General features: G+C 53.0%; 2 protein-coding genes across 2 annotated transcripts in view; one reads left to right on the top strand and one right to left on the bottom strand.

Moving 5' to 3' along the window:
- Atp6v0d1 (ATPase H+ transporting V0 subunit d1) overlaps positions 1-5211 on the top strand; it is a 44404-nt gene extending 39193 nt beyond the window's left edge. Inside the window, exons 4-8 of the mRNA XM_055621083.1 lie at positions 466-545; positions 3938-4015; positions 4141-4317; positions 4405-4482; positions 4588-5211. Coding sequence (XP_055477058.1) covers positions 466-545; positions 3938-4015; positions 4141-4317; positions 4405-4482; positions 4588-4749 — 575 coding nt within the window. The 3' untranslated portion in view covers positions 4750-5211. The remainder of the gene's footprint in view (positions 1-465; positions 546-3937; positions 4016-4140; positions 4318-4404; positions 4483-4587) is intronic.
- Positions 4833-10762, bottom strand: Hsd11b2 (hydroxysteroid 11-beta dehydrogenase 2). Its single transcript, XM_055621082.1, has 5 exons — positions 10498-10762; positions 7298-7510; positions 6999-7184; positions 6755-6892; positions 4833-6618 (listed from the first exon to the last, which is right to left on the bottom strand). The coding sequence occupies exons 1-5, from the start codon at positions 10760-10762 to the stop codon at positions 6215-6217; spliced, it is 1206 nt and encodes a 401-aa protein (XP_055477057.1). The 3' UTR covers positions 4833-6214.
- Positions 10763-12243: the final 1481 nt, after the last annotated feature.

The following is a 12243-nucleotide window of genomic DNA, read 5'->3' as shown; positions in this document are numbered from 1 at the left end:
TCCTCTTAGTTCTTCAGTGAATCACTAACTACTCCATGCCTAGCTGCTGAACTCATTCTTACCTAAAGAAGGAGGCTAGTTTCCCATGTATAGGCACCAGGTTTTCATAGGCTATACAGAGCAGTAGGTTTCAGCCCTTCAATCCATAGCTGCCCCTGGAGAAGGGAAAATCTCATGGCCTCTTATGCAAGCCTGTCTTTGGCATGGTCTAAACTTGGGTCTGATCCAGCAGCGATTAGATCATGTTATGGCTGGCCGCCTCCTTTATAAATCAATTTTAGGAGCAAGGAGGCAGGAAAAGCTCAGGTCAGTGCACATGGCCCAGAGAGTTGCTTCTACTACTTCCAAGGCAGTATCTCAAGCTGAATTGGGGGTCCCTAGTACCTAGCCTAATGGGCCTTGTGACATGGGCCCTCTCACTTAGTCTGCTTACCTACTCTTCATATCCTTGTCTTCCCTTCCCAGCGCCTTTTTTCCAAGACTGCATCTCAGAACAGGACCTTGATGAGATGAACATCGAGATAATCCGTAATACGCTTTACAAGGTAGTGTTCTTCAGAAGTGGTGGGGTGGGGGATTGACTTGTCAGTGGATGGGTCGGTGGGTGTGACAGCAAGTGATTTATGTGAGATTCTGGGCCAGGATGTCCCTGCACCAGACTCCTTCTGGAGGCTTACTCTCTTACTCTCAGGTTCCTGCGATGGTGGCAGGGTTGCATGGAACAGGTTATCTATTCCGTGGTGTCTGCAGCAGGCTTAGATAAGATCAGCTGTAGTGGCTGCTGCTCTTGTCACTTGGCCTGTCAGAGCAAGCTCCTGGATAGCCACTCTGTAGCAATCAGGAGGGTCATGGGCCACCACCCAGGCCATAGCCCTCAGACCTACACCACATGAGCTTTTGCTAGCCAAGACAGGCACTTAGGCAAAGGCAATAAATACACTTAGTTATGTGGGGGAAGGATTCAGCCGGGCACAGCCAGTATATTAAGAGCCTTTCAGGTTTCCAGACCCTGACCCAATGCTGTGTATCTCATTATCTTCAGCTTCTACTTGCCTTTTGCTTCCCCTAGGCTGTGGCATAGACTGGCTAGCCTCAGGAGATACGGTGGGCTTGAGATTCATGGGTTCACACAGTCATTGTAGAGATTAAAAGGTAGCTAACAGTTAGGGCTATTTGGGAAAGGCTGAGTTCAGTTCGTGGTATGATTCTAAGCTGTGATGCCAAGACTCCTGGCAGACTTTCATCAGAAACATAGATTATCAATAGGCAAACCTTAAAGAGAAGCTGAGGATGACACTGGCTAAGGGACCTGTTGGCCTAAACCTGAGGATATCTGTCTATCCAATCTCCACTGGGGCATTGTGGGGCTAATCTTCTGCCCTGATTGTAGCTGGCTGTTAGACATTTGACTCAGTCTGAAGTTCTAGTCTTTCTGTGGGGCTTGGGCCAACATAAGTAAGGATCTGGAGGTAAATAATAGAAGTTAGGATAGTATAGGCAGAGGGAGGAAAGCAAGAAGCATGGGCCAGTCAGATGGCAAGGGTTTCACATGGATAGTGTGGAGGAGATCTGAAAGAAGAGGCAGGCACTGAGATGAGTCAAGTCACCCAGGGTCTTGAATAGCATGTCAAAAGTTTGAATTTTTAGCTCAGAGTCAGGTCCATACCTCAATATGCTCGGAAAGCTCAAACAAGAGGATTTTTGCCAAGTTCAAGGTTAGCTTAGTATATGTATTGAGTTCCAGGTCAGCCACATCTCCATAGGAAGAATGTGTCTCAAGAAAAAAAAGGTAAGCCAGGCATGGTGACCTTCAGTTCAGTACTCAAGAGTCAGAGGCAGGCATTTCCCTGTGAGTCTGAGTCTATGTAGTAAGTTTTGGGACAGCCAGGACTACACAGTGATACCCTGTTACTTTGGGCTGGCAAGATGGCCCAGGAAATGAAGGTGCTTACTGCCAAGCTATACAACCTGAGTCTGATTTATGGGACCCACATAGTGGAAGGAGAGAACCCACTAACTGCCTTTTGACCTTCGCACATACATGCACACAAAATAAGTAAAGTGTGAGCCTAAAGTCTTCTAACAGAGCCAAGTATTCTTAGAAGGCCCTGTATGCCTGCAGGGTAGAAGGCAGATTAGAGGTACATGCAAACATACATGTATTGTGTATGTTCAACTCATTAACACACACACACACACACACAGACACACACACAATATCTTATAGTATTCTCACACACTCAGCTGATCTATTGACAAATTCCTTGCCCCAGACAGAATGAGAGGTGTGGCTATCCCCCTAGCCTTACCCACACCCTCACTGGGCCTGACTGGTTTTAGCTGGAGTCACTGTCAAGGACTGCCCAGGAACCAGCTCATAAACATTGACTAACATTGTGGACCCCATGCCAGAGCCGCCTACCTGTCATGCAATGTCCCAGCCCAGTGGCCACAGATGGGAGATTAGGTGGGTCCACAGCTGTCTGGCACGTGAACTGTAGGCAGCTGGTGAAGCAACTATGGGCTGGCAGAACCTGGGGAGAGGGTAGGGTTGGAGAGGTGACCTTGGTACCTGGGTCTTGCCAGTTTCTTTACTGCTATGCCTCCAGAGGAAAGGGTAGACCTTAATCCTAGGGTCAGCTTCTCTGGAGATCAAAACAGCTTGGCTAAGGAAACAGGTAGGTATCAGGGCATAGAACCCAAAACTAGCTAGTGGTTACCCCACAGATAGGAACTACAGGCTGCGTTAGAGTAGGTCCTAAGATTTTAGCACAACCAGCTTGGCTGGCCATAAGGAAGGTCACAGAGGACTGAGTCCTGGAGGGACTCTGAAGTCCACCAATGTGGGAGGTGAGAGCCATTTCTGCCCACAGACTTTTGATTCTCTGTGATCCTCTGTGCTGGGCAGTGTTGTTTCTTTCCATGCTTTTCTTATTACTGACTTATATTGGCTTTTTGTTTCCTGTGAGCTCAGTGATCATCTGCAGGTTTTCCACTGGGCTCATTTTGTATAGTGTCACTGTGCTTTGCGGGGCTGTGGGTATCACTATCTATCTCTCTCTGAATGGCAGATCCTGTGGGTTCAAGCTAGCTTGGAAGGCACACCTGAATGTGGAAAGCTTTTTATACCTTGCAAACCCCCTGTATAAATCCAGTCTCTGTGATCTTAGGGGGGGTCTGAGTGAAGTTTCATGCAAGAGTGTTTCCCATGGAGTCTGCAAGCCCATGGTGGAAAGGAAAGAAACCTTGTGAATGAAAGTCAGAAAAGACCTTGTATCTAAGCTGACCTGTCCTCTCCTCATGCCCATCAGATCCAATTTGCCTGGACAAAAAGTACTTGTTTCTGCTGGCAGCCCATGTGCCCAGTTATTGACTGTGAGGCCTGTGTTCACATAGGCATTAACTATCCTTCAGCAGGAACTGACCTGATAATTTGGTTCCTGCTGTTGATGCTTAGGAGCTGGCTGGGGGTGGGAGGAATAGTTTTCCAAAGGTGGGTTGTTGCAAGGGAGGGCTTATGGATTCAGGCTAGACAGTTTGTAAACTCTGAGGATAACTTTCCCTTACTAGCCCTTGGATACCTAGTTTTCTGAGGCTGGGGAAGGGGGTGGTTCTGGAGTCTAGAAAAGTAAGACAGAGTTCTAGGAAGAAGACAGAGCCCTCTCTAAAATTGACAACAGAAAGGGTTAAGGATACGTACGCTGAAGTAGACAGTGGGCCAGAAACTGTTTTGTCACACCCACTCAGAAGGCAGTAAGCTACTGCTGCTTGGATGATTAGAATTTGGTAGATATTTTGGTAGAGGGGAAGTTGTCATAGAATGAGCTGGCCCATCTCTACCATAAAAGGCTTAGAGAGGAGAACAAACTGACAAGGTTTCAACTAAGTCCCCCAGCATTGATCTCCTTGCTCTAAGCAAACACTGGTCTTTTTATAGGCCTATCTGGAGTCCTTCTACAAGTTCTGCACTCTGTTGGGTGGAACCACAGCTGATGCCATGTGTCCTATCCTAGAGGTGAGTGCCTGCCCATCTCTCTGCTTTTTGTCCCCACTGATCTTTGCCAGGGTGAGCTCTGCCAACTGGCTGGCTATGGTCTCCCTCATCTTCCCTCTCTCCTCATCTGTGCACTGGTCCTGCAGTTTGAAGCGGACCGCCGAGCCTTCATCATCACCATCAACTCTTTCGGCACAGAGCTGTCCAAGGAGGACCGTGCCAAGCTGTTTCCACACTGTGGGCGACTCTACCCTGAGGGCCTGGCTCAGCTAGCTCGGGCTGATGACTATGAACAGGTCAAGAATGTAGCTGATTACTACCCGGTAAGTGCCCTGCCTGACAAGATTTAGGTTGGCACCCCCAGCGCCTGGCAGCACCCATACCTGTGCTTCTCCCCGTTTCTTGGCCAGGAATACAAATTGCTTTTTGAGGGTGCAGGTAGCAATCCTGGAGACAAGACCCTGGAAGACCGATTCTTTGAGCATGAGGTGAGCACAAGGCTCTTGCGGAGCCTACCCAGGCGGGAGGTTTGTGACTTAGGCCTTCATCTGCTGGCCACAGCCCCTGTGCATCACATCTGCATTTGTCCACAGGTAAAGCTGAACAAGTTGGCCTTCCTGAACCAATTCCACTTTGGTGTCTTTTATGCCTTTGTGAAGCTTAAGGAACAGGAATGTCGCAACATTGTGTGGATTGCTGAGTGCATCGCCCAACGTCATCGCGCCAAGATCGACAACTATATTCCCATCTTCTAGCATTCTAACCCAAGTTTCCCAAGTGCACTGTGTGTGTCTTTGTGTGCTGTGGAGAAGCCCAGGGCTCACTTATCTGACCTGGTGTAGCACACTGTCTTGGAACTGGTTGTCCAACTTCCATGACCCCCACCAGGACTGCTCTTAGGCCTGAAAGGGGGTTAGGCACCTATCCCCTGATCAAGAATGGACCAAGATCCCCTCCAGAGCAAAGTGCTCATGTCCCCCATACCCCTTTACAGCCGCTACCGTGTCTAAGAAATTTGTGTCACTTTCATATCCCTCCCTAACCAGAGAACCCCTGGGGCAGTGCAAGCCTCCTCACCCCTCTGTGGGTCATCCCCAGAACCATGGCCTGTGAGAATAGAGAATGTGTATTCTTGGGAGTCTGAGGAAAGTAGTTTTGCAGCCCTCTCCCTCAGCTCTACCCCTCTGAGACAATAAAATTGCCCTCTTTAAAAAGCCTACTGTTTGCTACCTCCTGGTCCTTTCCTTGGCTCCTAGCTTTGTTCATCACTGTACCCTTGCTGAGCCCTCTCCTGCAGTCAGCAGTCACAGCATCAGGGGAGTCCCTGGAGGGGGCTTTTTCTGCTGAGACCTTAGGTATGGAGATAGGCTGGGGCGGGGGTTGTTAGAGAGGATTTGTATCTTGGCTCTGTCTTCCCCCACCCTTGCCCAGACCTCCCAAACTGCTTCAACAAGCTCTGTAACTCCCTAAAGATGACCATTTCCTTCATCTCACTTCATTATGCAGAAACCCAGACATAGGGACAAATGATTTGCTTGAGGTCGGTAGAGGAGGTATATGAACCACATTGTGCCTTTGGGGTCCACTCAGCTACCCTGCTGAGTCCAAGGATCTCCCAGGAAGTTCCCAAACTCTTTCACATAGCCACACCCTGTCACCCAGGCAACCAGGCAGTCACCTCCTCCAAACAATGTATCTCTCTCATTCTAGGAGAAATAAAAATGTATCTTTATTTTAAAATGTCAACAAGCAGGCAAGTTCAATCTGTAGCTTCTCTGTGGCTGGGAGCAGGTAGTTGGGGATTTCAATCTTGAGCCAGTCAAGAGGCAGTTGGGATTTACCTTAGACTTGCAGCACTGAGGCCCTGGTGCCTAAAGAATCCTGAGGAGGTCTCCACCTGCCTAATCATTCTTACATTTGCACAGAAATGGTCTGTAGAGTCCTAGCAAAGGCTATAGCCAAATCTTACACTAAACTCTCTATCCATCTGGGTTCCCCAAGCTGCAGTGTGCAGATTGTACCCGGTAGGGGATGTGTGGGCTCATGAAGCAGAGGAGAGGTCCAGAGGCTTACTAGCAAACTCAGCTTCCCGGGCCTGGACTAGCCATCAGCAGTGGAAGCTGGGCTTCTCTTACCACAGATTCTAGGAGTTTGTAATGGCCATGGGAGAGGGCCAAGGGCTCATGGAGCCTCTCTTGCTGGAACACTGAGGCCTGTGGCTCACCGAGCTGCCACTGGGGAAGGGTTTGGGTCCTGGGGGGTGTCCTCAGCATGAGCAGGACCAGGTTGGCCAGGCCTCAGTGCTCGGGGCAGACAGTGACTGATGAAGAAGTTCTGCAGGAAGCGGCGTCGAAGGCCCTCTGGCAGGTAGTGGTGGATGAAATACATGAGCCCCAAGCCACGGCCTGTGTAGTAGCGGCGGCGTGGTTGAGCTGCCAACAGTGCATCAATGATGGCATCTACAACCGGGCTGAGGTCAGGCAATGCCATTCTGAGCGAATGCAGGAACTGCCCATGCAAGTGCTCAATGTAGTCTTCCCCATAGGCCTGCAGCAGCTCCCCAGGCAGGTTGGCCAGCAGCAGTTGCTTGCGCTTCTCCCAGAGATTCACATTAGTCACTGACTCTGAGGAAGGGGTGGCAAGATCAGAAGGCAGCCGTCAGAGGAGCCAAAGGCCATTAATGTGAGCTATGTCTGTGACCCAAGCCATGCCACATCATCAGCCCACACAGCCCTGCCCACCCCACACCTGAACCCTCACCTGTCTTGAAGCAGCCAGGCTGGATGATGCTGACCTTGATACCCCAGGGAAGCAGTTCACAGCTGAATGTGTCCATAAGCAGTGCTACAGCTGCCTTAGAGGTTCCATAGGCTGCCAGGCAGGGGTATGGCATGTCTCCTGGGGATGGAATGGGGATGAGGCTGCCCAGCCTTGGCCTGGGAGTCCTCAAATCACCTAATCACAGCTCCTTTACTACTTTGTCTCAGGACAGAAGGGCACTTACCTGCTGGGCTGCCAACGGTCACAATACGCCCCCTTGAGTGACGAAGGAGTGGCAGGAGGCCCTTGGTCAGCTCAAGCGCACCAAAGAAGTTCACCTCCATGCAGTTGCGGAAGGTTGCCACTGGAGAAAGCTCCACATCCGCGACCACACTGTTGAAGCCGGCATTGTTAACCAGACCCCACAGGCCTACGGGTACAAAGCCAGGAGGGGAGCCTCAGGTCAGCCTAACCGCAAATACTCAGTCCCTGCCTCCCTCACACCCAGCTGTGCCCACCACTAAGGGAGACACATCTGCTGACCAGTGCCAGTGGTGTGAGATTTGGTGAATTCCAGCACACGACTGATGTCTTCTGGCTTGGTCAGGTCCATCTGCAGCAGCTTTAGGCGAGGGGAACAGCAGCCACGCAGTTCTATGGCACCAGGGCTATTCAAATCCAACACAGTGGCCAGCACCGTAAAGCCCATGGCATCCAGTTTCTTGGCTGTCTCCTTGCCAAAGCCAGTGTCACAACCTAGCCAGGGTAAGATAGCCAATGAATTCCCACAATGGCCCAGCCAAGCCCAAGACAAGCCAAGGATCACCAGGGTGTGGGTGGAATCTAGGCTCCTGGACACTCAGCCCTCCCTCTTCCTTACAAATATGTGTTATAAGTTTGTCCTCTGGCTGAGCCCTGAGCATCAATTCTGTGACAGCTGTTATCTCCCTGATTCCCTATACAGCTATCCCATCAAATGTGACTGATAAACCTTACTTTACAGAAGAAACAGAGACCTAGTCCAGTTCCACTTGTCCCAAGCCATCTTGCCTAAGTCAGAGGGTTGTCTTCAAAACTGACAGCACCACTCTGCTGCTGACAATTCCCAGAGGCCTTTTGCTTCCTCAGGAACCTATGAGCCTTAGAATAAAGCCCAGATGACATCACCCTGGACCTGTTCAACCTGAGCACGCCTCTCAACACCCCTCCTTTGTTCCAGGCTCACGGCAGAGCCCCATTCCCAACTTCCCCATGATCTCTGCCCTTGGAATTCCAATCATTGACTTTAAGTATATATGTTTGCTGAGCCTTAGACCACTTCCCTCTCAGGCCAGGAACCGTGCATGGTAAGTGAAGAAAACAGACCTGCATTGGAATCCCTCCCCATACCACCAAGGGTGACCTGAGGTCGGTTACCACTCATGGAGGCTTCGTTTTCCTGTCCTTGGTATGCAGAGATAAGAACCACCAGGCAAGGCCCCAGTGTGGGGGTCCCTGGTACTGATAAGCCCTTGCTTCCTTGATGGTTTCCATTCTGATCCTGGCTCTGTGGGTGGCCAGTGAGAGGAGGAGGAGGGCCAGTGAGGGAGGAGGTGCTGTGGAGACCGCCAGCCCCGAGGTCCTGCTGAGCAGAAAAGCTGCTTTGCAGCTCGCTTCCCCACTCCTGGACAAACAGCACCCCTCCTCATCTCAGCCCCGCCCCCTATGCTGAGAGGAGAACAAAGCTGGGCAGGGGGCTGCAAACTGGGCTTTGTGTGGCTGGGGCCTGCCAGTCTGTGTTGAGGGGTCCTTCCCAAGCAAATCTGACTGGGGGGAGGGGAGTGTGTGTGCACAAATAGACACACTTGCCTCTGCTTTCTTCTGGAGCAGACAGCATTCCACTAAAGCTTCCCAGAGCCTCAGCTCTGAGGTCCCAACACACCCCCACATCTTAGCCTCTTGCCCACCTGCAAACATCCCTAACCTTCCTGGATGTTCACACATGAGCTTACCCCCGTCACCCATCAACACAAAGATATACGCATGCATGCACACAAGGTACCAAGCCACACAGCCCAAACTTGACCCCGTGGCTGAGCTTTTGTGGAGTAGGTTTGGCAAGCAGTGCGTGGGCATTCTTGGGGAGGGTTAAGTGACAGCTCTACAGGCAGAAGGGCACAGTGTTCTTGGCAGGTGGGGCAAGACCTGGTCACTTAAGTGTCTTGCTGCTTAGTGGTGGCTGGGAAAGCCCCAGAATTTGCAGCCACCGGGAAGCTAGAAGCCAACTTCCAAGCTTACACAGGAATAGGCTGAGCCGTCCTGTTCTCCCAAGCACTGAGCTTGCAGAGATGGAGAGAGCCCGGGGCACATCCCTCTTCCCACCTCTTGCTCAGGCTCAAGACTAGAAGAAGTAGCAGCAGCAGCAAAGACCTGAGGTGAGATTTTAGGAAAGATTGCCCAGCCGGACCAGTAGAACCTGAAGTGGCCTAGGACCTGGTGAAGTCGCTCACAGAGTAGAGGACAGGATCTGTTGCATTGTAGGCAGAGCCTATAACCTAGTCCCTGCTTCATTCCGAGAGAGTCTGGTAGCTTTCCTTCCTCAAACTCCTGAAACTGGGGTTCCACGAGGCTTCACACTCACTCTGGAGTCCTACTCAATCTCCACCCTTTCTTCTGAAGCCGTAAACCTTTGTGCCACCCTCCTCTACCTTAATACGATCTGGTTTCTCACCTGCCATTCAAGTCTCCTCCCAAGGCAACTTCCCATCCCACCACATCTCCACAGACAGACACCTTTCTGCGATCCCAGACACCTTTCATAGTCCACCTGTCTCCACCAACTTTCCCCAAGGTCCTGTTCAAGGATTTCCTCCTGAGTTCTTCCAGCCGCATCCGATCAAGCAGACCACCCATAAAAGGACCAAGCTCTTTGAGAAGCCATGGTGGTTGGGGGAGAAACAAGGCTGCCCCTCCTCCCATGCAATGGACCAATGCCCCCTGGCCTTCCTCCCCCTCCCCATTTCCTGCTGGGTCTGCAGCCCCCCTTCCCCTACCCTCCCTCTGATGACAGATTTATTCCCTGCTCCAGACAAAGAGAGCTCAGCCAGGCACCCGAGACACCTGAGTCCAGCTCTCCAAAGCCCCTTTCCTGGGCACCCCAGGACAAGGCAGGATGAAATGCTAGGTGTAGAACGCAGACCGCTGCAGTTTTTTTGGCAAAAGGGTAGCTGGATCTAAGAAGCAGCTCCTATGCAGCTGCTGTGACCTCAGGCGGTTCTGAACTCCAAGGATTCCAGCCGATGGAGGTCAGGGGGAGCAGAACGCCATCTGAGCTCTCTGTCCCTAGAGAACAGCAGACAGTGTGTTCCAGTGACGTGGGGGTGTCAGGCAGAGTTCAAGAAATGGCATTCTTCCTCCTCAGGTCTTCCGAGGTCCCCAAGAGTACTGTCGTCTGCTCCACACCTGGCTTCTTAGGGAGGAGCACAGCATACCCTTCGTCTCTTCGCCTCTTCTCTTTCCGTCACTAGTCTCCTTGAGCACCTGCCCACTCTCCCTAACTTTCCCTCCAATACTTTGCGCGGCTGCAGGTAGTTAACCCAGACTTGGTGAGGTGCCCGGAGCTTCCTACTTGGCTCACTCTCTTGCTTGCAGGGGAGGACTCTCACTTCCGAGGCGCGGAGTCGGCCTCGATGGTGCCCAAGGGAAACCCTCTAGGTGTGCGGTCCCGCCCTCCAGCCTGGAGTCCCCGCGCTCCGCGCACTCACCGGTGATGAGCACCGCGCGAGTGGCCACGGGCAGGCGAGGAGGGCGCGCCAGGCGGGACAACGCGATCCAGCCAGCAGCCGCTAGCACCACGAGTGCCGCCGGCGGGGGTAGCAAGCGCTGGCATAGCCAGTCGAGCGCGGCCAGCAGCGCCAGCGCCGCCAACAACGGGCGGCCCAGACGCAGGTCTGAGCGCAGCAGCTGCAGCAGCGCGCGGGCCGCCACCAGCAGCCAGGCGCCGCCCGACGGCCAAGGCCAGCGCTCCATGACTGCGGGGCCGGGCCGGGCCGGGGCGGGGCTGGGGCCGGGTTAGGGAGCGCGGAGAGGGACTCGGGGCCGGGACACAGAGTGCAGAGGAACACCAGCCTGGAGTGGAAGGGTTACTCGCTTTCTTTACAGTCCCTCGAACCCAGCTTATAAAGCGCCATGTGGGCGGGGCTGGGGCGGGGCGAAGGCGGGGCCAGGGTGGGGCTTTCTTGCACTTCTATCTTAGCACCCCTCTCCAGGCAGGTGCCCCCCCCGCCCCGCCCCCTCGGCTAGATCCGCTTTCGAACAAAGTCCCAAGTTGTACGAGGCGGAGCCGTCAGTCGCCAGCTTCGCCAAGGAAAGGGCCAGTCCGCCCAACCCTTTGCCCTGCATCTCATTCACTCCCGTGCGCCTATTGGCACGCGAAGAGCTCCGAGCCTCCTCAGGTGTGCACATCCTGCTCATCCTTCCTCAGGATACCCCACACACACACACACACACACCACCACCACCACCACGGCCACCACCAATAACAACTTTCATTCAAGTATTCCGCATCGATACCGATACCGCTGTGACTGCCATGACTTCCAGAACAGCCAGAGTCTGCCGTGGCCACACCCGCACCCGCACTCAAACTGGGATAGACGCCCAAACGTGCACTCTCGCCTGAGCAGTTCTCGGCCACAGCTAGGAGGGAAGCGTGACCACAGAGATCCTTGGAAGTTTCTGTTTCACCTCCTCATTTTCATGGTGGTGGGTATGGGTGGGAAGTCAATGGAAGCATCAAAGTCTCCTCTTGCTTTTGCTTCACGCACCCCCTCTCCAGGGAACACCTGGAAGGGAGTCAGGGCAGGGTGGTCCCCGCTCTGCTTCCCTGAGTCCCCAGGGGATGAGATAAGTGGTGTGTGGGTGCGATTCCCTCCCTGCCTGTAGGAAGGTCCTTGTTTGTGTGTGTGTGTGGCCTGGCACCCCCTGCCACCCCCGTGTCTGGCACCTTGTGCCTAACATGCATGCCAGGGCTCTGGCAGGCATCGGGGGCTAGTGCCAATAGCTGGGTGCCAGGCCCAAGGCAAAGAGTAGGTAGGTACAAACCGTGGCAATGGAGATCCCAGCTTCTGCGAACCTCCAGCCCTTGCCCAGTTCCTCACCTCTATCCTTTCTAGGTCCTGAGAGGTCATGGACACCTTATCACAGCTTTTTATCCTGTGGCTCCTGGGTCCAGACTCTGCTCCCACGAGTTATGAAAACACCCTTCCAAAGCCCTCTCTTCTACTCAGATGTGGGTTCCCGATGGGCCAGAGATATCTCTGAGAAGAAGCTGGAGACCAGATCCACTTGAGAGGGGGAACTCTGGGTGGAGAGCCCATCTCCACCCAGAGCCACTGACGTGTTTCCACCTGTCCTCTCTCCATAAATATGGACAGTGGCCGAGCCCTGGCCTGGGTGGCTGGGCTTGCCTGAGTAAGGTGTGCGTGCCTGACCTTGGGGATGTGGCCTCC

The sequence above is a fragment of the Psammomys obesus genome, unplaced genomic scaffold (genome assembly GCF_907164565.1).
Source record: "Psammomys obesus unplaced genomic scaffold, mPsaObe1.curated_primary_1811, whole genome shotgun sequence".
Taxonomy (NCBI): domain Eukaryota; kingdom Metazoa; phylum Chordata; class Mammalia; order Rodentia; family Muridae; genus Psammomys; species Psammomys obesus.
Note: the sequence above shows the minus strand (reverse complement) of the source record. Positions and strands in the feature narration are given on the sequence as shown.

What these genes read in the sequence shown, in the direction of transcription:
- Hsd11b2 (XM_055621082.1), bottom strand. Translation starts at nt 10,762, where the DNA reads ATGGAGCGCTGGCCTTGGCCGTCGGGCGGCGCCTGGCTGCTGGTGGCG. An exon ending in ATCTCACACCACTGGCACTG is followed by an intron (nt 7,185 to 7,297) that starts GTCAGCAGATGT and finishes TTGTACCCGTAG; the next exon opens with GCCTGTGGGGTCTGGTTAAC. An exon ending in GACCGTTGGCAGCCCAGCAG is followed by an intron (nt 6,893 to 6,998) that starts GTAAGTGCCCTT and finishes TTCCATCCCCAG; the next exon opens with GAGACATGCCATACCCCTGC.